At 49.2% G+C, this 26,662-nt stretch overlaps 1 protein-coding gene across 3 annotated transcripts; it reads right to left on the bottom strand.

Moving 5' to 3' along the window:
• Positions 1 to 278: 278 nt before the first annotated feature.
• NDUFAF1 (NADH:ubiquinone oxidoreductase complex assembly factor 1) lies at positions 279 to 25,519 on the bottom strand. Of its 3 annotated transcripts, XM_067558153.1 has the most exons (6): positions 25,098 to 25,497; positions 18,852 to 18,891; positions 18,258 to 18,738; positions 3,450 to 3,635; positions 2,183 to 2,257; positions 279 to 602 (listed from the first exon to the last, which is right to left on the bottom strand). In XM_067558153.1, the coding sequence occupies exons 3-6, from the start codon at positions 18,597 to 18,599 to the stop codon at positions 462 to 464; spliced, it is 744 nt and encodes a 247-aa protein (XP_067414254.1). In that variant the 5' UTR covers positions 18,600 to 18,738; positions 18,852 to 18,891; positions 25,098 to 25,497; the 3' UTR covers positions 279 to 461. The 3 variants fall into 3 exon arrangements, with proteins under 3 accessions (XP_067414254.1, XP_067414253.1, XP_067414252.1); XM_067558152.1 differs by having other exon boundaries at positions 18,258 to 18,891; positions 25,433 to 25,519; XM_067558151.1 differs by having other exon boundaries at positions 18,258 to 18,891; positions 25,098 to 25,500.
• Between the last annotated feature and the right edge of the window lie 1,143 nt (positions 25,520 to 26,662).

Genomic DNA, 26,662 nt, shown 5'->3' with positions numbered 1-26,662 from the left:
TAGAGGTGAGACTTTAAATACAAACTAGGCAATCTTACAGCAGTTCAAACACCTCATTTTATGAATTGCTTGTCAGTTTTGGGTTAGAAACTGCTGCCCAGATATGTTCTGTCACATGCCTACTAGTTAGAGGCAGTTTAACATATCTTTGCACTAGCGGATCCTGATTCCAGTTTGTCCCCAACCATGCAGCAATAATTTCACATGGTCTGTTTTCAATATGGACTTCTGCAACGGTCTGTTGGAAGGCACAAGAAATCATCTAATACAATAGGTCATGAAGCTGCAAGTCTACTCAGTTTATTATGTAGTCCACCCCACTCACTTCATACAGTTACTCTTAATATTTATATGAACTCCTTCCCCCACCATAGATGAAGGAACTCAAGTTTAACATAGTGATGTATAAATATTTAACAAAACGAGCCATTGAAGCATGTTCCACAGGATTGCAAGCCCATCTAGGTCTTGGGATTTTTTTCATATTTTTCATAGGCAAATTCTTCTGTGTGAGCTCTGTCATTCAGCAATCCAATAAAGTGGATCTCCAGTTGGAAAGGGCCATTTGCCTTGTCTCCCAATGTGAATCCAATAGTACTAATCTGATAAAAGAAAGTGGTTATTCATTTGGATACTGTTTCAAGTAATGATGAGATTATATATAGTAAAGCCTAGGAAACTTTTCATGTTCTTCTTACGGTGCACTGACCTAATGAGCATATCCATGTTACAACAGAAAACTGTTCAACAGTGCAACGCTGCTGCATTAAAGTTAACTCCTGAAACACTTTGGATTAATACTACAGAATGTGATTGAGTTTTACAATATGCACTTATGTATTTTCTAAACAATGAAATCTTTGAGCTATATGGAAAAAGGAGTTGATCTTGGAAAAGTCCTGGAATTTTTAGCCTGGGAAATTCTTCAACACTGCAAATTTTTCTGATTCTACCTTATGTATACTGCTAAATATGCAGGCTTATTTATCCATGGCAAAATTCCCATTGACTATTTCCATGTAAGGTAAGATTTCAGACTTAAATAGATTGCTAAAGGTTTCCATAAATAAAAATGGTAGAATGGAGGCAATTTTGGGGGGTGTAGGGAGGAAATGTCAGGTATTACACACAGGAATTACCATACCCAATCAGGCCAACTATCTAGTACCCTGTGACAATAGCCAGAACCAGCTGATTCCAAGGAAAGTGCATGAAATTTTGTAGCCAGTTATGGCTTATGTTACTGACTCTGATAGTTCTTCCTGGCCCTCAAACAGAGGGTGGTTAATGTCCTGAAACACAAGGGCTCTCTTACAAGATTTTGGGTTTTATTTTTAATCTTCAATAATGTAACTCTGGATGGTCTCTAATTATATAAAAGGTATAATCCTTTTTTTAACTTAACCTGTAGTCTCAAAAATATCCTGTAATGAATCCCACAGGGTAACTTGATGAATAATCTATTAGGTTTGTATTTAAGCTTTGATTTAATTGAATTCTCCTTGTTCCAGGTGAGTACATAACATTGATTTATGGAATGGGTACTACATAAAGTAATTTTTCCTATTCTACCATTGTTTGCTTTTGATAGACACTGTACATTGACCAGTCCTCATTCTTCTGAGTTAGTTAACGTGGAATACAGTAAGGCCATTGCTTCCAATGCACATTACTTTGCAGTTGTCAGTGAATATCAAATGCTACACTATTATCCATTCACCTAGCTTTAGTTTCTTCAGCCTTGACTATCCTAAAGAATTGTTGACTACAAACTATCACTGCTCACCGCCTTTGAGGTTGCAAATACCTGTCCAAGTACACTCCAATTCCTTGCTGTAACCCATAACTGATCATTTATACCTACTTTTCTTTGACAATTTTTGGTCTAAATGCTGTACTGTGCCTCATCAGTGTTTAGTTTCTTTCAGGGCTCTCTGAAAGCCTCAAGTAAATTGTCAACTGGTTCGTAGTGACTACATCTCTTCAAATTAGTTCTGATTAATTAAATTAGGATAATTGAGAAAAGAAGCAAAAATTTTTTAATAGCTGTGGAGAAAAAAAATACTGCAATTTCAAATTCATACATCTGTAGATGCCTTGAAGAGTTTTAAATGGTCTTCACTTATACAGTTACTGTCATTTAATTAGAATTTCAGTAGTCTATGGTGCAGAAACAACTTACTTTGTCTAACCAGAGTGGGTACTGAGCATCTTGGATTCTCCCTCGACTAGACAGGAAGAACTTGGAGAATGGAATCTGAAAATAAGAAATATAGACTTTAGTTTTACTTGTACACATACAAAGTAGTTTAGGAGAACTTTTGCCCATAAGGCTTAAAAACCCATTTTATGCTTTGTTTGGCTCCTACAACAGTGCCAGTCATATACATGGCGTTAACACAGAAGAGGGACCAGACCAAACTCATTCTTTTTGTTTCCCTCTGAATCCAGCTCCAGCCTGTATTCTTCTGTGGTGACTGTTGCTGGTTGCCCTGTGGGACTCCATGACCTGACCCTGTGACTAGAAAGGCGTAAGCTAGTAGTATGGAACAAGTACTTAAGTATAATACATTAGGACATTAATGTTGCATTCACACTTCTTGCATTTAAATTTTACTTAATTACCACGGGAAATAACTCCCTACAGCTGGAAAACAGCATACGGCTGTAGTATATTTAAATAAGATTCAAGTACATGTCTGGCTGGAACATCATACTTGTGAGTTGGCCACTGTTACGGAGCACAGCAGCTAGTTTATTTCTGAACAAACTATACAAACATGCTAAAGATACAATGCAGATGCAAGTTGAAAAATAACTTCTGAAATTTTACTAGTGAAAAACTGACACCACTCTGCCCCATTGAATGATATTTTAGCTTTGTCTCCAAAAGAATCAAAGGTTGAGAACTACAAGACACAGCATTCAGGTAGTTAAGTACCTATAAACAGTGATTTATAGTACAAGTCTTACAACTACCACATCTCTACTCAGATTAGGTGTTACATATAAAATGAGTCACCACCTTGAATGCAGCTGTCTGCCCACAGCTGGGAACAGAATCCAAATCTCCCAGTTCCGTGTTTTAGAAAACAAGATTTCAAACAGACACCCACAGCGATAGCAGGTATAGCTCAAAACCAGGCTATCTTCAATAGGAGCTGGCTGTTCAGCATTTTTTTTCAAAACAGGTTATTTTGGGGTCTAATTTAAGACAACTGAGTTTGAAAATGTTGGCATTAGCATTCATGGCATTTTATAATAGTAGTTGCTATAACAAAAACTTTAACGGACTAGTTGTTTTCTCAATAGAAAGGGAGAATAGCTTTGAGGAAATGTATCCCTGTCAGTACTGATAACTAGGTATGCATAAATGCAGAGATCTCTAGAGCAGTACAGTACTGAAGAGGGTTAATTTTCCTCAGTCCCAAGGAAATATTCAAAGTTACCTTAATATCCTGCCAGTATGGACCCCCTCGGGTGAACATGAAGTAAGTGTACAGGTCATCCTTTTGATGGGAGAAGTATGGGTTTGTATAGATGTTTATCATCCAGGGTCGACCATCACCACGAACACGTAAATACAGACTATTAAAGTTTGTCCAATCGTAATACTTCATTTTTTCAAACGCCCCCTAGAAGGAATTAAGAAAGCATGTTATTGTAGCTCAATATTTTAATGAGAATTACTACTATGAAGACCACAGGTGACCACTGCTTTGATCAATTTCCTCTTTCTGGGCCTCCTCATGCAAGCTATTATTGTGACCTACTGGAAACTGGAGGATAAGGAAAACCAGAGTGAGTGGCTTTCACTACACTATCAGTCACCCTGAATTTCAATAATGAGTTAGAGGCCTCAAAATGGCCTGAGGACTCATGCTTACCGTTTCTTCAATCACAATAACAAGTGAGACTTCATTCCTAGCACCAGATTACCTTCTTAAAGGTAGCAGCCCCACCTTGTTTTTTATCTCCACACATATAAGAGGGATGGGTAGCACATCAGACCAATGCTCCATCTAGTCCAGTATACTGTGGCCAGCATGCTTCAGAGAAAGATGCAAGGAATCTCAGATGGCAGATGTGGAACACTCTGCCCCCCCAGTGAAAGTCCCATTCTAATCCCTAATAGAAATTGGCTTGAGCCCTGAAACTAGCATTTATATCCTTTCCAAAACGTGTTAGTATGCTTGTTAGCCATATAAATATCCAATTCCTCTGAATCTTGCCCACCTTTCCTGACTGTCTCATCACCTTTATTTTATAAGATAGGGCCCTGATCTTGCAATTTGTTCCAGACAGGCAGACCCAAGCACCTACAAGGAACTGCACTGATGTTAATGGGGCTCTGGGGGAGCGCTGGGGCCTCCCTCTGCTGAACAGTTGCACACACAGGGCTTAGGATAGTGCCAAAGAAGCTTGTTAAATTTCCTCTCAATTTTGTGACGCTCCATGGTTACTTAGGAGAAATTTTCTTCCTGCTCACTAGTCTTTCAGGTAATATGGGCAACAGATAATCTTATGCTAACCTGAGGGCTGGAACTGTTCTTTTTAGGCTTGTGGCAGTGCTGAGATGTGCATCTTCCTTAGTTTAAAAATTATACTTTGCCTTTATGCCTCATTGATTAGCCACAACATGGTCAAGTTCACAAAGCAAGTCAGTGGTGGATGTGGGAATATATGCACATCTAAATGTCGTGTGTTCCATTCTTTGGATTTTGCTGCCTCCCTTTGAATGAATGTTCATTCATACACTTGGTTTGTTCCTATTCTAGTTGTTATATTGCTTCTGTCCCCATGGCAGCTGACTGAACCTGTTCATACTTTCTATTGTCCATGGCCTTAGTCCTAAATAAAAGATTTAACTAAGTATCTTATTTATTCTGTTTTATAACTGCAGTGTTGTTTATACATTAACTCTAAGTTCTATTTTCTGACTGGGTGTTCTTCCACTTTTTTTGTAAATATAAAATAGGAAGAACAATAGTTCTACTTCGAGTGATTGCTCATATCAATATAGGTGAGTGCACGCCACCATGCACTGGTTCCTGGAACTTTTTTCCCCTTAGCAGACCCTGTAGGGTTGGCTTAGGCGCCCCCTGGAGTACCGCGCTCATGCCGTGGTATATGAGGCACTGCCGACCCTGCGGGCCTTCAGTTCCTTCTTTCCGCCTGTGATGGTTGCTGGAACATCTTGCCTCTTGCCTTTTAGCAAATAGCATTTCCTTTACGGACTTTAATTGTTGTTGAATAGTTTGTATAGTGAGAGTTAAGTGTTTGTTAAGTAGTTAGATAAGTTAGAATTAGCATAGAAACGCCCTTAGGGGCTTAGGGCTGGGCCATGCCCAGCTCTCCTGGTTTCAAATCTTGCGCCACTTGTGGCAAGCCTCTGCCCGTGAGCGACCCTCACGCTCGCTGCCTCAAATGCCTGGGGGAGCAGCATCGTAGGGACAAATGTAAAATTCTATCTTCGAGTGATTGCTCATATGCATTCCAATGTAGGTGTGTGCGCGCCCCGTGCACAGATTCCCGGAACTTTTTCCCTAGCAAGCCCCGCATGGCCAGCTCAGGCGCCCCCTGGAGTGCCGCGCTCAGATCGCGGTATAAAGGGCGCTGCTGGCACCGCGGGTCCCCAGTTCCTTCTTTCCACCTGTGACGGTTGCTGGAACTATCGCCTCTTGCTGCGTGCAAGTAGCTCATTCCCTAGTGTTTTCTTACTGTTTCAGAGTTGTTGTTCATTAGTTGTTATATAGTTAGATAAGTTAGTTAGTTATAGTGATAAGGTTAGAACCCCGGACGGGGTTCCTTCTACGAGGAAGTCATGCCGGGTTCCACAGGCTTTAAGAACTGTGACTTGTGTGGTAAAGCCTTCCCGATCAGTGACCCGCATGACCGCTGTCTCCGGTGCCTTGGCGAAGAACACCGTCGAGACAAGTGCAAAATTTGTAAGTCCTTTAAGCCTCGGACTCAGAAAGAAAGGGACGCGAGGCTAAAGGCAATTCTAATGGAGTCGGCGCTCCGTCCAGCTTCCGAGCCGTCCCGGTCTCCGTCGGCACCGAGTGTGTCGTCGGTGCGGAGCGCCCCCCACCGGCACCGCTTTCGGCACCGCCGCGGGCCTCGAAGGTGCCCAAGAAGACGGCATGGCCCCTGGCCGCACCTAAGGACTCCCCCCGGCCCGTGCAGGGCGGAGGGAGTACGGAGACGCCCCAGCCAAGGGCCGTAGAGATTACTCCGGCACCGGGGTCTCCGCGCGGGTTGCCTCCCCCGACTCCTGGGGGTGGGGGAGTGCACCTGCAAGGGCCGTCGACGCCGGAGGCGTTTACTGCGGCACGAGCCCTCATGGCCTTGCCCACGCCTCCGTCCCCCCCTCGGCCGAGGGACAAGGGACCTGCGTCTCGGGGCAAACCCGCGCTGGGTGGTCCCGGTGGTTGGAGACACTCCCAATCCAAGTCTCCTTCCAGACGGTCACGGAGGGTGGAGAGCGTCGGCTCCCCTCCGAGCTCCGACTCTAGGTCGTCGAGCGACTCGGCACCGGTCACCGTGGGTGGTCCCGAGTCCATCGCCGGAGAGGCCAGCTCCGATCTGAGCAGGGACCGGAATCTGGCGGCACCTTCGGTGCGGAGCCCATCCCGGCACCGATCCAGGTCACTGTCGGCCGTCTCGAGAGGCAGCGACTCACATCTGGCGGCACCGCTGACTCCGGCACCGCTGCCTGCTCCGGCACCGATGGGCCCGGCACCACTGCCTGCTCCGGCACCGATGGGCCCGGCACCGGTGATGGCCCCGGCACCGACATCGGGGCGACTGGACTCCCCTCAGCATCGCCATTGTCAGCACCGCTCTCGGTCCCAAGGGGGTAAGCGGCACCGCAAGTCCTCTTGCCGCAGGGGCAGGTCTGGTGCATCGTCATCGTCGTCCCCGACCTCCTCGTATCACCGGCACCGCAGACGTCGGTACCGGTCCACGTCGTCCTCGTCGGACCGCTCCACGCGCCGGCGACATAAGCGGCGCACGGGGGGCTCCAGCGATAAGAAGGCGGTGTGGCTGCATCAGCCTTCCCTGCAGGCCGCCGGGTGGACCCAGGGCCCTTGGCAGTGGCCGTATTGGGGACGTTGGAATGCCCCTATGCCCCAGGGCTCGGTGTCACTACAATCGGTGGTGGCCCCCCCAGTACCCCCGGCCCCTAAGGCTCAAGAGCAGGGTTCGGAGGATTCGGACCCAGGGGAGGGACCCTCTACTGCACCCCTACCTTTCTCTTCCTCATCCTCGCCTGATGAGGCAGCAGCAAGGGACCGTAAGGGGCCCCTGTTCGATTTCAGGGCCCACCAAGACCTCCTAAAGAGGGCTGCTGAGAACTTGGGCATGGAGTTTAAGCTCATGTCCGAGGAGGAGGACTCCCTCTTTGGGCCCTCGAGCTCTCTGGGACCCTCCCGGGCGACCTTGCCAGTACATAACAATGTCATGAAGATCGCAAGGAAACTTTGGCAGACCCCCTCCTCCCTGCCTTCCACTTCCAAGGGGGTGGAACGGAAATATTATGTCCCCAAGGAACCATTTGAGTTCCTCTACAACCACCCCGCGCCAAGCTCCCTGGTGGTCGATGCGGCCAACCAGAGGGACCGTCAGGGGAACCAGGGTAGCACTCCTAAGGACAAGGAGGGCCGTAAGCTGGACTTATTCGGGAGGAAGATCTACTCTACTGCGGCGCTGCAGTTTAGAGTAGCGAACCACCAGGCCCTATTTGGGAAATACAATAAGAACCTGTGGGCCTCGATGCAGAGGTTTGCCTCCCAGCTGCCCCCTGACCAGGAGGCAGATTTCTCCACTGTCCTCCAGGAGGGGGCTGCGGTGGCTACCGCTGCGCTACAAGCTGCTAGCGACGCGGCGGACACCGCCAGTAGGGCAATGGCCTCGGCGGTCGTGATGCGCCGCTGTTTGTGGCTTCAGGCCTCTGGCCTCACCCAGGAGGTTCAGCAGGCCATTCAGGACTTGCTGTTTGATGGCCTGGGTCTGTTTTCGGAGAAGACAGACGACAAACTCCACGCACTCAAGGACTCTCGGGCCACCCTGAAGTCACTTGGGTTGTATACCCCTCAGGCCTCCAGGCAGCAGTCCAGACCTCAGGCCCAGAGGCAACCACCACCCCCGCCCAGGCCGGCTCCTCGACCCGCCCAGCAGAGGAGGGGTCGTGAGCGCTACCGCGGTCCCAGCAGAGGAGGCCGCCAGGGGTCCTCTGCGGGGGCCAGCAGGGGCCTGCAAAAGGGGGTAATCAGTCTAATAAACGTTTTTGACCCAGAGCAGGAGGGTAGTACTCTTCCTTCTCTCTGGGATCTTGGCCGGCCGTTTGCGGATAGGCTTCGCCCTTTCCTTATAGAATGGGAAGCCATTACTACGGACCGGTGGGTCCTGGAGGTGATTGCCAAGGGGTACACCCTCCAGCTTACAGCCTCCCCCCCCAACACCCCTCCAAGGCCGTCCCCCATTGGGGATCTGGCCTCGGTCCGACTCCTAGTGCAGGAGATCGAGTCACTCCTCGTGCTGGGGGCGGTGGAGGAAGTCCCAGTGCCCGAGCAGGGCCGGGGATTTTATTCTAAATATTTCTTAATCCCCAAGGCGAAGGGAGGCCTTAGGCCCATTTTGGACCTACGTCGCCTAAATAAGTATATTAGGCGTGTTAAGTTTCGTATGGTCTCCCTCGCCACAATTATTCTGGTCCTTGACCCAGGGGATTGGTATGCCGCCCTTGACTTGAAGGATGCATACTTCCACATCTCTATATTACCGGCCCATAGGCGGTTTTTGAGATTTGTGGTAGCGGGATGCCATTATCAGTTTCGGTCCCTACCCTTTGGGCTCTCCTCAGCACCCAGGGTGTTTACTAAATGTATGGCCGTGGTGGTGGCCCACCTGCGCCGTAGAGGTGTTCAAATCTTCCCCTATTTGGATGACTGGTTGATCAGGGGGAGGTCGAGTTCACATGTGCAGCATAGTCTGCTTCTCACATGCGAATTGTGTGCTAGACTGGGGTTGCTTATTAATGAGCAGAAGTCCACACTTACTCCGGTGCAATGTATAGAATTTATTGGAGCCAGGCTGGATGCGGTACAAGCCAGAGCCTTCCTCCCTCAAGCGAGGTTTGAGGCTATGGCAGCCATCATATCTGATCTCCACCTGTCCCCCATGACGACAGCCAGGCACTGCCTGCAGCTGTTGGGACATATGGCAGCTTCTACATATGTAGTAAGACTGGCACGATTGACGCTTAGACCTCTCCAGAGCTGGTTGGCTTCGGTATACGTACCGCACAGGCATTCTCTAACTAGAATGGTCCTGGTTCCCCCACAGGTTCTGTCGTCCCTCGATTGGTGGAGGGACCCGAGGGAAGTGATGACGGGCGTTCCCTTCAGAGAGTTTACCCCATCTGTGACGCTCATCACAGACGCATCCGATCGGGGATGGGGAGCCCACATTTCTCACAACCAGGGCACCCAAGGGCTTTGGTCACCGGAGGAGAGAGCTCTGCACATCAACGTACGCGAGCTCAGAGCGGTCCGATTAGCCTGCAAGGCTTTCCTCCAATACCTGAGGGGCAGGGTAGTCCAAGTCCTCACAGACAATACGGCAGCCATGTTCTGTGTGAACAGGCAGGGAGGGGCACGCTCGTCGGCACTCTGCCAGGAAGCTATTCGCCTCTGGGACTTCGCGGTGAGACACGGGTTTCATTTATCTGCCTCTCACCTCCCGAGGGTACGAAACAACGAGGCGGACCACCTCAGCAGATCCTTTTCTCCCCGCCACGAATGGTCCTTACACCAGGACGTGGTGGCTTTCATCTTCCAGCGGTGGGGTACTCCCCGTCTGGACCTGTTCGCTACAGCGGAAAACAGAAAATGCCCGAGGTTCTGCTCGCTCAGGGGTCGCGAGCCGGGCTCTCTGTCCGATGCCTTTTTGGTTCCCTGGACAGGGGATTTAATGTATGCATTCCCCCCCGTCCCGCTCCTGCCCCAAGTTCTCCTCAAGATCAAGAGGGACAGGGCGAACATCATCCTGATCGTCCCAGCGTGGCCGAGACAGCACTGGTACAGCGTGCTGCTCGACCTCTCCACCACCGAACCGATTCCGCTACCCAGACGGTGCGACCTGATCTCCCAGGACCATGGAAGATTGTTGCACCCCGACCTGGACTCCCTCCACCTCACCGCCTGGAGACTCTGTGGCTGACGGAGGGAGAGAGAGCCTGTTCCATGCAGGTTCAACAGGTCCTCCTGGGCAGCAGGAAGCCGTCCACGCAACTCACATATAAAGCTAAGTGGCGGAGGTTTTCGGGGTGGGCGGAAGAGAGAGGGCTGCACCCAAGCCTATCCCCTATACAGGCTATCTTGGAGTACTTGCTGCAGCTTAAACTGCAGGGCCTGGCTTTGGCCTCCCTCAAGGTACACCTAGCGGCCATCTCGGCCTTCCACCAACCCATGGAGGGCCGCTCCCTATTCTCTCACCCCATGTCGGTAAGGTTCCTTAAAGGGGTGGAGAGGACTTTCCCTCAGGCGCGGGACCCGGTGCCACCCTGGGACCTCAACTTGGTCCTCAACGGGCTGATGGGCCACCCCTTCGAGCCCTTAGCTACATGCTCCCTTCTCCTTTTATCATGGAAGGTAGCCTTCCTGGTGGCTATCACCTCGGCTAGAAGGGTCTCCGAACTGAGGGCGTTAACCTCGGAGCCCCCTTACATGGTTTTTTATAAGGATAAGGTCCGGCTGAGGCCTCACCCGGCTTTTATGCCTAAGGTGGTGTCTCAGTTCCACTGTAACCAGGACATTTTCCTCCCTGTGTTCTTTCCAAGACCCCATGGGTCGGAGGAGGAAAGGAGAGGACATTCGCTGGATGTCAGGCGAGCCTTGGCCTTCTATCTTGAGAGGACCAAGCCTTTCCGGAAGTCGACACAGCTCTTCGTAGCGGTGGCGGACAGGATGAAGGGCTCACCTGTCTCCACCCAGCGTATCTCCAAGTGGATTACTGCCTGCATTAAGGCATGCTATGAGCAGGCAGGGGTACCCCTCCCAGGTGCGGTAAGAGCACACTCCACTAGGGCCCAGGCCTCTTCCGCAGCCTTTTTGGAGCGGGTTCCCCTGCAGGACATCTGCAGGGCAGCGACCTGGTCGTCAGTCCATACGTTCACGTCGCATTACGCCATCGTGGAACAAGCAAGGGAGGACGCAGGGTTCGGCAGAGCCGTGCTGTCAAGAGCAGGTCACCGATAACTCCTACCCTCCTCCAAGGTACGGCTACGCAATCACCTACATTGGAATGCATATGAGCAATCACTCGAAGATAGAAAACAAGGTTACTTACCAGTAACTGTTGTTCTTCGAGATGTGTTGCTCATATCCATTCCAAACCCACCCCCCGTCCCCACTGTCGGAGTTGGCAGAAAGAAGGGACTGGGGACCCGCGGTGCCAGCAGCGCCCTGTATACCGCGATATGAGCGCGGCACTCCAGGGGGCGCCTGAGCTGGCCCTGCGGGGCTTGCTAGGGAAAAAGTTCCAGGAATCTGTGCATGGGGCACGCACACACCTACATTGGAATGGATATGAGCAACACATCTCGAAGAACAACAGTTACTGGTAAGTAACCTTGTTTTTGCAAAGCCTTCAAGCCGCGGACTCAAAAAGAACAAGATACCCGGCTGAAGGTTATTTTGATGGAGGCGGCGCTCCGCCCGGACTCTGAACCAGCACATTCCCCTGCAGCACTGAGCATCTCCTCAGTGCAGAGCGCTCCACCGGCACCGGATTCAACCCGACGCCGCCCGTCTCTGCTGCCCAAGAAAAAGAGATGACAGGGCACCGAGTGCCAGGGCTCCCTTGCACCGCCTGCGCGGCCAGGGTCGAGCCAGGAGATGCACTAGCCACGGCCTGTTGAGTCTGCTCCGGCGCCTGCATCTCCATGCAGGGAGCCTCCCCTGACTCCTGGGGGTGGGGGAGCGCCCCTGCAAGGACCATCAACGCTGGAGGTGTTCCACGCGGCACGGGCCCTACTGTCCATGCCTACGCCTCCGTCCCCCCCTCGGCCGAGGGCGCAGGGACTGGTGTCCCGGGGTAAACCCGCACTGGGTGCCTCAGGTGGATGATCGAGACCCCCCTCAGGGGCAAGGTCTCCCTCCAGACGGTCAGAGAGGGTAGAGCATGGCAGCTCCCCTTGCAGCTCCGACTCTGAGTCGTCGAGCTCCTCCTCCCCGCGGCACCAAGGACGGTCCGCGGCACCGGAGGCATCACGTTCGAGGCGGCGTCACTCCAAGTCCGCCTCGCGCAGTGTGCGCAGCTCCCACACACTGGCACCGAGCCCTCCACCACCCCGGTCCTGATCTCCGGCACGGAGCCCATCACCGAAGGAACTAGCCACCTTTGCACGTCGCCGATCGTGGTCCTCGGAGTCGGGCTTGGCACCGAGGCAGCATGGATGGCGCTGTTCCTGGTCCCCGAAGGGCAAGCGGCACCGGATGTCCTCAGCGCCGAGAGGGAGGTCTTCGTCCTCCAGCTTGTCAAGCCATGCATCCTCCCATCAGCACTGCTCACAGCGGCACTGATGGTCCTCAACTTCATCGGGGTTGTCAAGAGGCCGGTCCCCGGTGAAGAGGAGCAAAAGCCGGAGACATTGTCGGCACCGCTCCAGTGGCTCTGGGTCCCGCAAGGACAAGTCCCGCCACGATGCTCTGCAGCCGGCACCGAGATGGCCACAAGGGCCCTGGCAATGATCTTACTGGAGCCCATGGGAGGCGCAGATGGGCAGGGAACCGTATCTGTCCCGTCTTCAGTGGCACAGCCAGTGCCCCCTACCAAGCCAACAGGCTAAGGGCCATTCCTCGGAGGCCCTTCCACAAGCCTCCTCCTCTTCCCGATGAGGCGGCCACCAGAGACCACAGGGTGTTCCTCCCACACTTCAGGGCCCACCAGGAGCTCCTTAAAAGGGTGGCCAATAACTTGAACATCGAACTTACGGAGCTCTCTGAAGAGGAGATCCCCTCTTCGGGGTGGTTGGGTCAGCGGGACCATCGAGGGTGGCCCTACTGGTTCACGAGAGAGTCCTTAAACTGGCCAAGGCTCTCTGGCAAACCCCCACCTCAGTTGCCCCTACCTCCAAAGGCGCCAAGAAAAAGTACTATGTGCCAACAGAGGGGTTTGACTTCTTGTATACCCACCCAGCCCCAGGGACCCTGGTGGTTGATGCAGCCAACCAGAGAGACAGGCAAGATAGCCCGGGCACCACGCCTAAGAACAAGGACAATAAAAAACTTTACTTGTTCGGCCGCAAAGTCTATTCCACCGGGGTCCTACAACTGAGAATTGCGAACCACCAAGCCCTCCTAGGCCGGTATAACCTGAACCTCTGGAACTCTATTAGGCGGTTTGCGGAGGGGTTGCCCCAGGACCAGGCGGTGGACTTTGCCACAGTCCTGGAGGAAGGCGTCATGGTGGCAGGGACCAGTGGCCGCCAGTGACACTGCGGACACCGCAAGCAGAGCCATGGCCTCTGCAATAGCCATGCGGCGGTGTTCGTGGCTGCAGTCATCCGGGCTGTCCCAGGAGGTGCAGCAATCTATTCAGGACCTGCCCTTTGATGGGGCAGGCCTATTCTCCGAAAAAACGGATGAGACACTGCATGCTCTAAAGGACCCGCGAGCTACGCTCCGGTCCTTGGGACTGTACACCCCCCAGGCCTCGAGGTGTCAGTCTCTGCCGCAGACCCAACACCAGGCCCAACCGCCCCCTAGGCCATCACCCAGACCCTCTCAGCTCCGTAGGGGCCGAGACAGGAACAGGGGGTTTGGACGCCACGACCATTCCGGCTTGTCCGCGGCCTCCCAGCAGGGGCCCTCTAAGGGGCATAATAATAAGAAACAGTTTTGATGGTGCGCCCAAGGATGGCACCAATACCTCTCTCCTGGATCCATTCTTCCCGTTTGCGGAAAGGCTAAAACCCTACTACGCCAAGTGGCAGACTATCACCTCAGACCGTTGGGTCCTCGGCGTAGTTCTCAGGGGATTTGCCCTTCAGTTCACGGCTTTGCCCCCATACTCCCCCCCCACCTGTCCCTCTTCAGGGACCCCTCTCACGAGCAACCTCTTTTGCAGGAGGTGAATTCCCTCCTCCTCCTCAGGGTGGTGGAAGCGGTTCCTCCCAAAGAAATAGGGAGGGGATTCTACTCCAGGTATTTTCTCATCCCCAAAGCAAAAGGGGGCCTGAGACCCATATTAGATCTACGCCGAATTAACAAGTTTATCAGGCGTCTCAGGTTTCGCATGGTCTCCCTAGCCTCCATTATCCCTGCTCTGGATCCAGGATATTGGTATGCCACCCTCGACTTGAAGGATGTGTACTTTCACATTTCCATCCTCCCCAGCCACAGGCACTTCCTCAGGTTTATGGTAGCTGGCTACCATTACCAATTCTTGGCCCTGCCCTTTGGTCTCTCATCTGCCCCCAAGGTCTTCATGAAGTGCATGGCGGTAGCGGTGGCCCACCTGCGCCACAGAGGGGTGCAGATCTTCCCCTGCCTGGATGACTGGCTGATCAGGGGCAGGTCCAGGGCCCACGTTCGGAACAGCCTATCCCTCACTTGTGCGACATGCACCAGACTGGGGCTGCTCATAAACGAGCAGAAGTCCACTCTTACCCCGGTGCAGCACATAGACTTCATCAGGGCCACTCTGGACACCACCCAGGCTAGAGCCTTCCTCCCACAGCCTCGGTTCAAGGCGATGGCTGCGATTATCGCCCAACTACACAGGTGCCCCATGACAACAGTTAGGCACTGCCTGCAGCTGTTGGGACACATGGCAGCCTGTACGAATGTGGTGAGGCTGGCTTGCCTCAAACTCAGGCCTCTCCAGGCGTGGTTAGCCTCGGTGTATGCACCAGCCAGGCACTCCTTGAACAGGGTGGTCACGGTTCCCACAGAGGTCCTGGCCTCCCTGAACTGGTGGAGGACTCCAGGGGAGGTGTTGAGGGGGTTTCTTTCCGCGATCTGGCCCCATCGGTCACCCTGATCACGGACACTTCGGACGTGGGGTGGGCGGCCCACATCAGCACCGACCTGAGCACCCAGGGGCTCTAGCCAGAGGAGAAGAGCCTCCACCTCAATGTGCAGGAGCTTAGGGCAGTCCAGTTGGCCTGCAAGGTGTTCCTCAGAGTCCTGAGGGGCAGGATGGTTCAGGTCCTCTTGGACAATACAGCGGCCATGTTCTATATGAACAGGCAGGGGGGAGCGCGCTCCTCGGCCCTTTGACAGGAGGCCATTTGACTTTGGGACTTTGCGGTGAGGCACAACTTTCATTTATCTGCCTCTCACCTACCGGGGGGTCAGGAACGACGAAGTGGACCGCCTCAGCAGGTCATTTCTACCCCGCCACGACTGGTCTCTACACTCAGAAGTGATAATTTTTATCTTCCGCAAGTCGGGTATTCCCCAACTGGACCTGTTCACGTTGTCCTGGAACAGGAAGTGCCCAAGGTTCTCCTCGCTCCATGGTCGTGAGCCGGGCTCCATCTCCGACGCGTTCCTCATGGACTGGACGGGGACCCTCATGGATGCGTTTCCCCCCATTCCGCTCCTGCCCAAGGTCCTCTTGAAAATCAAGAAGGACAAAGTGGACGTGATACTGATCGCCCCAGCCTGGCCGAGGAAGCATTGGTTAAGTATGCTGCTGGACCTGTCGATCGCTCCACCCGTGGAGCTCCCGAGGCGTTACGACCTGCTCTCCCAGGACCAGGGTCGCCTGCAGCACCCGGACCTGGACTCCCTCCACCTGATGGCCTGGAGGCTTTGTGGCTGAAAGTACACCTGGTGGCCATCTTGGCCTTCCACCAGCTGCTGGAAGGGAGATCCTTATTTTCCCACCCCATGTCAGTCAGGTTCCTCAAAGGGGTGGAGAGGCTATACCTGCAGGTCCGTGACCTGGTGCCTCCATGGGATTTGAACCTGGTCCTTGCCAGACTAACAGGGCCCCTCTTTGAGCCCATGGCTACATATCCACTGCTTGGCCTCTCTTGGAAGGTAGCCTTCCTGGTGGCCATTACGTCGGCTATGAGGGTCTCCGAGATAAGAGCTTTAACCTCGGAGACCCCCTACGCCATATTTTATAAAGACAAGGTGCAGCTGAGACCCCATCTGGCCTTCCTGCCTAAAGTGGTCTCCCAGTTCCACTATAATCAAGATATCTTCCTCCCTGTGTTTTTTCCAAAACCGCACCGGTCAGAGGAGGAGGAGTGGAGATGGCACTCGCTGGACGTGAGACGAGCCCTGGCCTACTACATTGAGAGAACACGGCTGTTCTGGAAGTCGACGCAGCTGTTTGTGGCACCCAGCGCATCTCCGCGTGGATCACCGCCTGCATCAAGTGCTGCTACAAGCAGGCGAAAGTACCACTTCCAGGGACTGTTTCAGAGCACTCAACCAGAGCCCAGGCCTCGTCGGCAGCCTTCCTGGAGAGAGTGCCCCTGCAGGACATCTGCAAAACAGCTACCTGGTCGTCGGTGTATACCTTTACGTCCCACTACGCCATCGTGCAGCAGGCGAGAGAGGATGTGGGATTCGGCAGAGCCGTGCTGATGAAAGCAGCTCACCGCTGACTCCTACCCACCTCCAAGGTATAGCTTTTTAATCACCTATATTGGAATGGATATGAGAAATCAATTGAAGAAGAAAACAGGGTTACTTACCAGTAACTGATGTTCTTCGAGATGTGTTGCTTATATCCATTCCACACTCACCCTCCATCCCCGCTGTCAGAGTCGGCAGAAAGAAGGGACTGAGGGCTCGCAGGGTCGGCGGTGCCTCATATACCACGGCACGAGCGCGGTACTCCAGGGGGCGCCTAAGCCGACCCTACGGGGTCTGCTAAGGGGAAAAGAGTTCCGGGAACCAGTGCACGGTGATGTGCACTCACTTATATTGGAATGGACCTGAGCAACACATCTCGAAGAACAACAGTTACTGGTAAGTAACCCTGTTTTCCTCATGGAGTGTAGGAAACAGACAATAGTAAACCATATCAACATCACCTCTTTTGTTGTTGTTCTGTTTAATTTAGAACTAGGTTCAATCTCTTGGCAGAAAAAGATTTGTCCCTTGCATATTCTGACACTACAGAACCCAAGTGCAGATCTTTAAAAAGGCACATTCCAATATAGATTTTCCTCTCCTGACTCCACTAAAAAAGGAAAAGTGCTCTGATCCAAAAGTGAGTTTGGATGCATATCGTGAGAGTTAGGGCCTAGACAATTAGGCTGGAGAAAGAGCGAGATACACACTCTCTCTCTCTCTCTCTCCAGATAAGACATTAAACCAGTCATTTAAAACAAATTAATTCTATATACAAAACTTTTTTGCAGATCTTTGCTTTGTCGATAGACCATATACAAGGTCATCTTTTATTCAGTTATCAATGGTGAAGTAGGAGTCCCACTTATACTGATTTAAAAAACAAAAACAAACAAAAAAACAAAACAAAAAAAAAAGTATTTTGTTTCTATCCTGAGAAGGACGATCTAGCCCTGAACTAAGGCTTCATTCAGCTTGCTCACAGAGCAGAGTAGTAATTACATCACCCAATGGACTGATGCAGCAATGTCTCATTCCTTCAGATGCTCTGATACATTTGCCACAAGTAAAACACCACTTATTCTGGCTGGTATGACAAACAGTTGTACAGCTGTAAAACAGTGCAATAGTTTTTTCCTGTTAAAATCTCAAGTTCTAAGCTTAGGTGAAAGGTGCCTTTATTTTGGTCAATTTGACACATCATTTGTTATAAACTTAAATTCAGAAACCTACTCAGCTAACACCAGTAAAAATTAATAGCATGAGTTTTGCATTTTTGATTCAATGGACATTGTGAAATGTGCGGCATAGTAACAATTCACCCTTATGCTCCCTGCACCATGTCAAGTAAACACCTCAGTTATTCATATTCACAAGAAAAAATACCCAAGAGGCATAGTTTTCTCCAGTTGTGCATGCAGTGAAGTCAATTTTGTGCAATAAGATTGAGAGACAGTCTGAAAGTACAGACTGTTTCTCTTTTTATTGCGTCAGGAAGCATTTAATCTAATTTAGGAAAGAAAACACATGTCACAGAAAGGTATTCTAGAGAGAGAATCTCCACTCAAGTCTCTTCTGCTCCAGTCCTAACTGCAGAGAAATGCTGACTGATTCAATACTGAATATTAATAACTTAAATCACTAAGTTATACCCACCTTCAGTAATTTGGCTCTCATTGTACAATATCCACTGTATGCTGTCTCCCCATCACGCGGTACTTCAGTATTGAGGGTCCCATACAGCAAAGCAGTCTGGTTATTCTTACCCAGTTTTAGGTAGGCTTCACTTTTCCCTCCAATCTCTAAATCAGAAGAAACCACCCAACCATCTAAATCTTTCTGGCTGTGAAATTCCCAGACCACTTTAGTCTGCTCCAAAAAGTAATCTTCGAAACTAGAACTCCCCTCAGGCACTGTACAGTGATCCACCATCTCCTTCTTTAGGAGGCCAAAATGTTTCTTAATCTCATCCACTCCCTTCTTAAAGTTGAAATTCATCTTCCACGGTGGAGTGTTATCAGGGGATGTCCCTGGTCTCCTATAGCTACTGTACAATTTTGAGGTGCAATCTGTGAAGAGAAGTCCAAGCAAGGGATGCAAGGCATTTTGCCTATGGCACCTATTAGAAAGAAAAACACTGTCCAGCAGTTTAAATGATAGAGCCATAATGATAAAAAAAGGTTGGAGGATAATCAGAATTCCTTGAGAAAGATAGGTTTGAAACAAATTCTTCACAAAAAAAGAATATACCTAGATATATCCTATTTTGGTTAATGTAGCTTGCCTCCACCTGTAATGAGAAGAAACAATTAGAGAAGCTGCATCTGAAGCATTCTTAGAAGTTTAATTTAAAAGGGACACCAACTTGAAATCCAGTCAATTTAAAAAAATGAGTTAAAAGTATTTCAGGTACTATACCTTCTGAGTCTCCTGTCAATTTTGTGAATTTAGAGTGACATTTTCCTAATTTTAAAATACTTTGCTGCCCTTGTTTTGTGAAAGACACACACAAACAGGAGAATTACAGAGTACTGTCAAATGCATAAAGTAAATCAACTGAAAAATATTTCCCCATTTTAGTTGCTACTTGTAACAACAGTAGATACAACTTTTACAAAGATAAATGTAATTCTTCAAGTAGATGGTGTCCCTTTAAAGCATTCTTTGAATAGAATTTTGTGAACAATTTTGACACAAACCAGTTATGGAATCATTACCTAGTTAACAGTGTTTTTAGGGCAACTAAGTACAGATTGCATGAAACTTGGTAATTTGGAACGGAATTTCCTCCTCACTTTTTTTTTTTTTGGCATCTGTATCTTGTTATCCTTCTCAATTACTATTAATTTTCTAGTTCATGACAGCATTTTAGAGTTCATACCCAAATCACCCTTCTAGAGACTCACAGACTGAAAGATACTTAAAGCCTGATAACCCAAAACATAATTTCTAATAAATATTTTTTAAATTTGCAGTTTCTGAAGCTAGATGGAAATTAGTGTGCAGGGAATACTCTAAGCTAAAGAAAACAGAAGAAAGCCAAAAAGCAAAAAAAAGCACGTGAGCTCAAAACTACACTTCTTCTCTTTGTATAAGTAGCTCCTAAATATCCTATCATAACTGTGTTAGAGGATTCCTGAATTCTAATTAATAAATCTGAACACAAGATAACTATATGTCTGGAAACAATCACTACATGTGTGCATCTTATCCTGCCATGATGTAAGGAGTGTAAAGAGAACTGCAGATAGATGATTGCATAGAAATATTCCCTGGCTAGCTATTAACCTGAAGATTGGGACTCAGACTCCAAGGCCTGCGGTGCTCAGAAACAGAGCATGTTGAATTCTGTCTCAGGACAGGAGGAGGCCACTTGACAAAGGTAGAGCAATAGCTCAGCCCCCGCTTTATATCTCTTATTTAGGAACAAGTTAAAAAGACAACCTTCAAGGAACTCTCATAACATTTGTTCTTCTTCGAGTGATTGCTCATGTCCATTCCACTATAGGTGAGTGCACACCACCATGCGCGGTTCCAGGAACTTTTTTCCCCTTAGCAGACCCCATAGAGCTGGGTTTGGTGCCCCCTGGAGTCCCACGCACATGCCGTGGTATATGAGGCACTGCCGGCCCTACGCCCCCTCAGTTCCTTCTTTCCACCCGTGATGGTTGCTAGAACTAGCCTTGCTCTCTGCAAGTACTATTCCCCTTCTTTCAACTCTTTGTTATTCAAAGTACTTCAGTTAGTTTTAAATAGTTGTTAAGTAGTGTTAAGGGGTTGGTCAGGTTCCTTCAGAGGGTGGAGAGGCTGTATCCACAGGTCCGCGTGCCTCTCTAGGATCTCAACCTGGTCCTCTCGAGACTCACGGGGCTCCCCCTTTGAACCCATGGCTTCATGCCCTCTGCTCATGCTTTCATGGAAGGTAGCCTTCCTGGTGGCCATTACTTCAGCTAGGAGGGTCTCTGAAATTAGGGCCTTGACTTCGGAGCCCCCTTATACAGTATTTTATAAAGATAAGGTGCAGCTAAGGCCGCATCCAGCCTTCCTGCCCAAGGTGGTTTCCCAATTTCATTGTAACCAAGATATTTTTCTCCCAGTGTTTTTCCCCAAACCGCACGGTTCAGAGGAGGAGAGAAGATGGCATTCGCTGGACGTGAGATGAGCCCTGGCCTTCTACATCAAGCGTACAAAGCCATTCCGGAAATCGATGCAGGTCTTCGTTGCAGTGGCAGACCGGATGAAAAGCTCACCTGTCTCCACCTAGCGCATCTCCTCGTGGATTACATCGTGCATCAAGTTCTGCTACGAGCAGGCAAAGATGCCGCTTATGGGAACCACCACAGCGCACTCAACCAGAGCTCAAGCCTCATCTACGGCCTTCCTGGAGAGAGTGCCCCTGCAGAACATCTGCAAAGCCGCCACCTGATCGTCAGTGCATAACTTCATGTCCCACTATGCCATCGTCCAGCAGGCAAGAGAGGATGCGGGATTCGGTACAGCTGTGCTGAGGGCAGCTCACCAGTAACTCCTACCCAGCTCCAAGGTATTGCTTGCTAGTCACCTATAATGGAATGGACATGAGCAAGCACTCGAAGAAGAAAACAAGGTTACTTACCAGTAACTGATATTCTTCAAGATGTGTTGCTCAGGTCCATTCCACAACACCCCCTCGCTGCCAGAGTTGGCAGAAAAAAGGGACTGAGGGGGTGTAGGGCCGGCAGTGCCTCATATACCACAGCATGTACACAGGACTACAGGGGGCACCAGAGCCGGCCCTACGGCATCTGCTAAGGGGAAAAAAGTTCCGGGAACCGTGCACGGTGGCGTGCACTCACCTATAGTGGAATGGACATGAGCAACACATCTCAAAGAACACCAGTTACTGATAAGTAACCTTGTTTTCCATGACTTCTTTAGATGAAAGACCAGATTCAGTCCAACATCCCTTGCGATCTTTGTTCTGGCACTATCATCCAATTTTGGCCATTCCAATAATAGAAGCAATCTGGTATTTAACATGGGGGAAAAACAGGAACACATACTAGGAGACCAATGGCCCATTTCATCTTATATATTTTGTCTCCAATAACAGCAGATGCCAGATATGGAAAAACTGAAAAGCCCATAATTCATCTGCACAATATTCTTCCGTGGGGGAAAGTGACAGAGTGGTGTAGGCCTGGTCTACACCAGAATTTTTCATCAGGATAACATCTCTCAGGGTGTGAAAAATCCACAACCCTGAAAGAGAGATACCGACCCTAACCCCCTTTGTAGAAAGTGCTAGGTCGACAGAAGAAATCTTAGCTACTAGTTGCCTAGTACTGTCTCTTGGGGAGGTGGCTTACCAACACCAATGGGAGCACACCTCCTGTCAGCATAGGCAGTGTCTACACAGAAGCACTACAGCAGCGTAGTTGTAGCATTTTAAGTGTAGACCAGCCCATAGGGAAGAGCACAACAGCGGGACCCTAACACCATATGGACTGCTATGGTCCTTTATCTAGCATTCCATTACGACTTTTCATATGGAAATATGCAGAAAGTCTAAGTAGCCATACAGTACCTTCCCTTATTCTGCCTTTCATTATTAAGTATCACCTAACCACCTTGCTTCCTAACATTTAGGCTAGCACCATAGAAATGCCAGGAAAAGTGAAATTGGCTGGAGGATTTAAAATGGCAGATTGCATCCCAAAACATCCCCAAAAGTGTTTGTGAAGCCACCCCAAAAATATGACAATCTTCCCCTTAGGAGAAGAAAGGGTGTTCTCTGTATCTTTTTGGACCCCCATACACACACATACTTCTTCCTCTATTTCACATCCCTAATGTTCAAGGCCCCATATACTATTATAATTTCAAACAAGTAAAACTAGATTGGATTTGGACTCCTGATTTTTTGCTATAGAAATTGACCTAACATCATTTTAAGATGCATTATTTCCTCTGGGATTTTAAGAAAGGAGGTGTTCAAGATAAGTATTATCAAAGCGCCAATAATGTGAGTGATAGCTGTACTTGTTCTTTCCCCTTGGGAAGTCTTAATTTAAAAATCCAACCTCCCTTATCCCAGAATTTCTTCTGAAGGTTGATGTCCCATATACTTCCAAGTTAAAAAAATGTGTGACTCTTATCTCCAAACCTCTGCATTTGATTATACCTCAGTCCTTCTCACTGTCTTCTTCTCTTTTCCCCTCCTTTCCTTGCAGTGTCAGAAGCAGTTACATAGGAGCAATGACCTCAAGCACAGAAGCACATTACACCTAGTTTCCTGATGCAGTCAGTGCTGTATCAAGTTATAATGAGTTTGTCATTTGTCTCCACAGCCAGCTTCAGTACTATCAGTGTGCTGCTACTCTGCAGCAGCTGTTGCTAGTTGTCCTGTGGGAATCTGCCACCTAATTAATGATATGTCCAAGCAGGCAGTAGCAGACCAAAGATTAGAGAGCATGGCAGAAGAACATGTGTGTCAAGACAAAAAGAAAGTGTTGCTTATCCAGCATGTAACTGCTGTGAGAGTGGAGAAGCAGATTTCAGCATTACAGTAGAAACTCAAGAGTTACGAACACCAGAGTTACGAACTGACAGGTCAACCACACACCTCATTTGAAACTGGAAGTACACAATCAGGCATCAGCAGAGACAAAAAAAAAAGTGCAAATACAGTACAGTATTGTGTTAAACATAAACTACTAAAAATATAAAGAGAAAGTTTAAAAACGATTTGACAAGGTAAGGAAACTGTTTCTGTGCTCGTTTCATTTAAATTAAGATGGTTAAAAGCAGCATTTTTCTTCTGCACAGTAAAGTTTCAAAGCTGTATTAGTCAATGTTCAGCTGTAAACTTTTGAAAGAACCATAATGTTTTGTTCAGAGTTCCGAAGATTTCAGAGTTACAAACAATTTCCATTCCCAAGGTGTTTGTACCTCTGAGGTTCTACTGTATTGTTATTCTCATATCCCACGTTTGCTTTTTGGCAGATCAAGGGATAGGTTTTGTAGCCTAAAATCATTTTCAGGACGAGGAATTCCCACCCTGCAAACTCACACACTCAATTCGAAACACAAGACCTGTTCAATCTGAATGGCTGGCAAGGAAAATGCACAGGTTTTGCAGTTCCCTGCTGGCTAGGGAGGAAATAAAGATCCTCCCTAAAACAAAATACAGTTACCAACTAAAAGAGAATTGATAGTCCTAGGAATGTTATGCAGTGCCCAGCCCTTCCAAAGTGCAGTGAAGATTAATGGACCAGGCTCAATATAGATTTATCCTGGTTCCCCGTAGGCTTCGAAGATGAAGGGATGGGCAAGTCTGCTATTCATTCTATAAATTATATGACAGTTCTGATCTCCACTTTAAAAATATGTAAATGCTGATTTAAAAGACAGAGTACTGATAAAACTTAACTGTTATAGAACTTCAATTTTGAGTCAGTTAAGTAGAAATTATTTGCATAAGTTTTTATGCTTAGTCAGATTTCAGCACAGCAGGATTTATCAGCTGAAGACCTGCTGAGTTGGCAGATTTTGAAATTTAGGCCCAGATTCAGCAAAGCAACGCACTTCAGCATTTTCATGGACAGGAAATCATGGAATTAAGATGACAACCCTGAACACACAAGTTAATGGTTACCGGGAAAGGATTTTTTAAGTATGGGGTTTATGCCCTTATTTGCTTCTTGGCCTGAAATTTTTTGTTTGTTTATTTTTTCAAAAAAATGCCTTTTCTTTTTTTTCTTACTTCACAAATATCAAGAATGTTAACTCTACTCTTCCTGGTTTTGCTGAAGAGCTCAGCAGACATATATTAGCAGTGAGCTCTTTTACTCTTTAGCAAAGACATCCTTCCTCCAAAACATTAATTTATCACTGATGTTAAATAGATGTTAAAACAACTCAAAAGAGAGTTTTAAACAGTCTGACTAAAAATCCCTTCTCTCAAGAGCTCAGTTTTTACTCTCTTGATGCTTGTGATATCACCATTTCACTAGTTTGCTGGTCATCACAGAATTTTCAGGGGAGACAGGACCCAGATTTCTAAAGTAAAACACAAGGGGGGGAAGAGGAGGCATGAGAAAACTATTTAAAACAAGAACAACTTTCAGCCCTTCGTTAAAGATCAGAGAAGCAAATCAGAGCAAAAGCCCAATTTATTCTCCTCTGCAGGTTACCTTTAAAGTTTGCCTGGCAGGCACCCCACTGCCCAAAGTCTCCAGCTGCCCTCAGAGACCTCTGGAGAGTTGGGGTTCTACCGCATCTGCAGAAGAGGTTTGTAGGGATGCAGCATTTCGTGACTATAAACAAACGCACCCCTAGCTGAATCCCCCCGTATTCACTCCCCCTTAACACACAAGCGCTCCCACCCCTCATACGCGTTTTAAAAGGGTTTTAAGCACCGCCCTAATTAACGGATCGTCCTCCCTGATGTCTGAGGGCGTGTGTGTGGGGGGGGGGGGGACATGCCACATAGCACAAAGGGGCTCCCCTATTTACCTTTGGGGGGGCCCGAGACCCAACCTCTTCCAGGCATGATTACATCGGCCCTGGACGCTGTTCTAGGGCTGGCTCAGCAGCATGTCAGGGACACACTGCGAGCGCCCGGACACGTCTTCGGAGCGAGGGCGGCCCGGCCAACCCCTCTCCGGACCAGCTCACTGGAGGACACCAGGCTGGGCGCGCACGGTGTCTTCGGCGCTTCGTTACCCCGATCGGTGCTACGGAGAGGCGGGCCGATGCCAGAGCCAGGCATCTCCTCCCCGCAGACCTGCCCGACTCCCCGGGGGAGCCCGCCATGGGACAGCCGCTCTCCACCCCCCCGGCGGCCTCACCTGACAGCAAAGACCGCAGGCGCTTCTCCCCTCACCACAGGCCGCGCTCAGACAGCCTCTAGCTATCCGGTCCGCCCGCATTCAACCCCCGTCAGGGGAACCCCGGCCGCGTCGCAAAGGTTCCGCTCCCCGGAGGCGCTGCAACGCGGTGGCGGTCTGGCTTCACGTGGGATCGAGGCACTGGGAATCTCTCAGCTCCTGCTTACACCCAGAGCATTCTCCCCTCAGCCTGCTGCATGGCACTGTCTGCTGCTGGGTTCCCCAGGCTAGTCTAGGGTGTGTGTGTCCCTCCAGGATACAGATCCCGCTGCCAGGAGACAGCATCATCTACTGGTTAGAGTAAGGGTTTGGGAATCCGGAGTCCTGGTTTTTAATCCCAACTGTCCCACTAACTCCAAGTGTGACCTTGAGCAAGTCGCCTGTGTGCTTCAGGTTTCTCTTGACCACTTCCTACCGCACAAAGAGGTCGTGAAGGTTAAATCATTAATGCTTACAGAGTATTTTGAGATCTTCAACTGAATTTTTAATGAGATTTATAAATGGAAAGTATTATTTCATTTTTATATGTAGTGTTATTGGGACATCAAAAGTTGTTTTTTTTCCCCTGTTTGTTATGAACAGCATTAAGGAGTTGTTTTTCTCTCTCGTTATCTGAGCTGTTAACTAGTTAAGCCTGTGATACTTAGTACAGGCTAATTTACATTACATTGAATGTATCCAGAATAATGACAATACATACTCTGGGGGGGGATCAGAGTTAAGGTTGTTTAGAGTACCTTATGTCTTTGGTACGTCTCAGCATTTGTTGCTTGGGGTTTTTAAACTTTACCTTGAGGTTTGTGGCTTTCCAATATATTTTAAAAATATCAGTTGTATTTTAAGGGTTCGCCCTTAGATTATATATCAGGGGTGGCCAAATTGCGGTTCAGGAGCCACAGGCAGCTCTTTTACAGTCGAAGTGCAGCTTGCATAACCCTCCCCCACCCCAATGCTCCCACCCGTTCTCTGCTTACCAGAATGGAGGGAGGGAGCTCCAGGCTTCTGACCTGCAGCAAGGTGATGAGACTAACAGCTTCTGTGGGGATGGGGGTCTTGGGGCTTCAGCCCCATGGGGCACACCTGCAGGGCTCAAGTCTTCAGCAGGAGCAAGGCTGGAGCCCCAAGCCCCAGAAGGCACCTCCTACAGGACTGAAGCCTTGAGATCCCCCATTCCCCAGGGCTGAAGCCCCT

This window comes from Emydura macquarii, unplaced genomic scaffold (genome assembly GCF_026122565.2).
Source record: "Emydura macquarii macquarii isolate MOO-44397 ecotype Brisbane River unplaced genomic scaffold, CSIRO-AGI_Emac_v2 contig_1876, whole genome shotgun sequence".
Lineage (NCBI taxonomy): Eukaryota > Metazoa > Chordata > Testudines > Chelidae > Emydura > Emydura macquarii.
Note: the sequence above shows the minus strand (reverse complement) of the source record. Positions and strands in the feature narration are given on the sequence as shown.

What these genes read in the sequence shown, in the direction of transcription:
- NDUFAF1 (XM_067558152.1), bottom strand. Translation starts at nt 18,767, where the DNA reads ATGGCTCTATCATTTAAACTGCTGGACAGTGTTTTTCTTTCTAATAGG. An exon ending in TGAGAGCCAAATTACTGAAG is followed by an intron (nt 3,636 to 18,257) that starts GTGGGTATAACT and finishes AATTCCTTCTAG; the next exon opens with GGGGCGTTTGAAAAAATGAA. An exon ending in ACCCACTCTGGTTAGACAAA is followed by an intron (nt 603 to 2,182) that starts GTAAGTTGTTTC and finishes TTCTTTTATCAG; the next exon opens with ATTAGTACTATTGGATTCAC.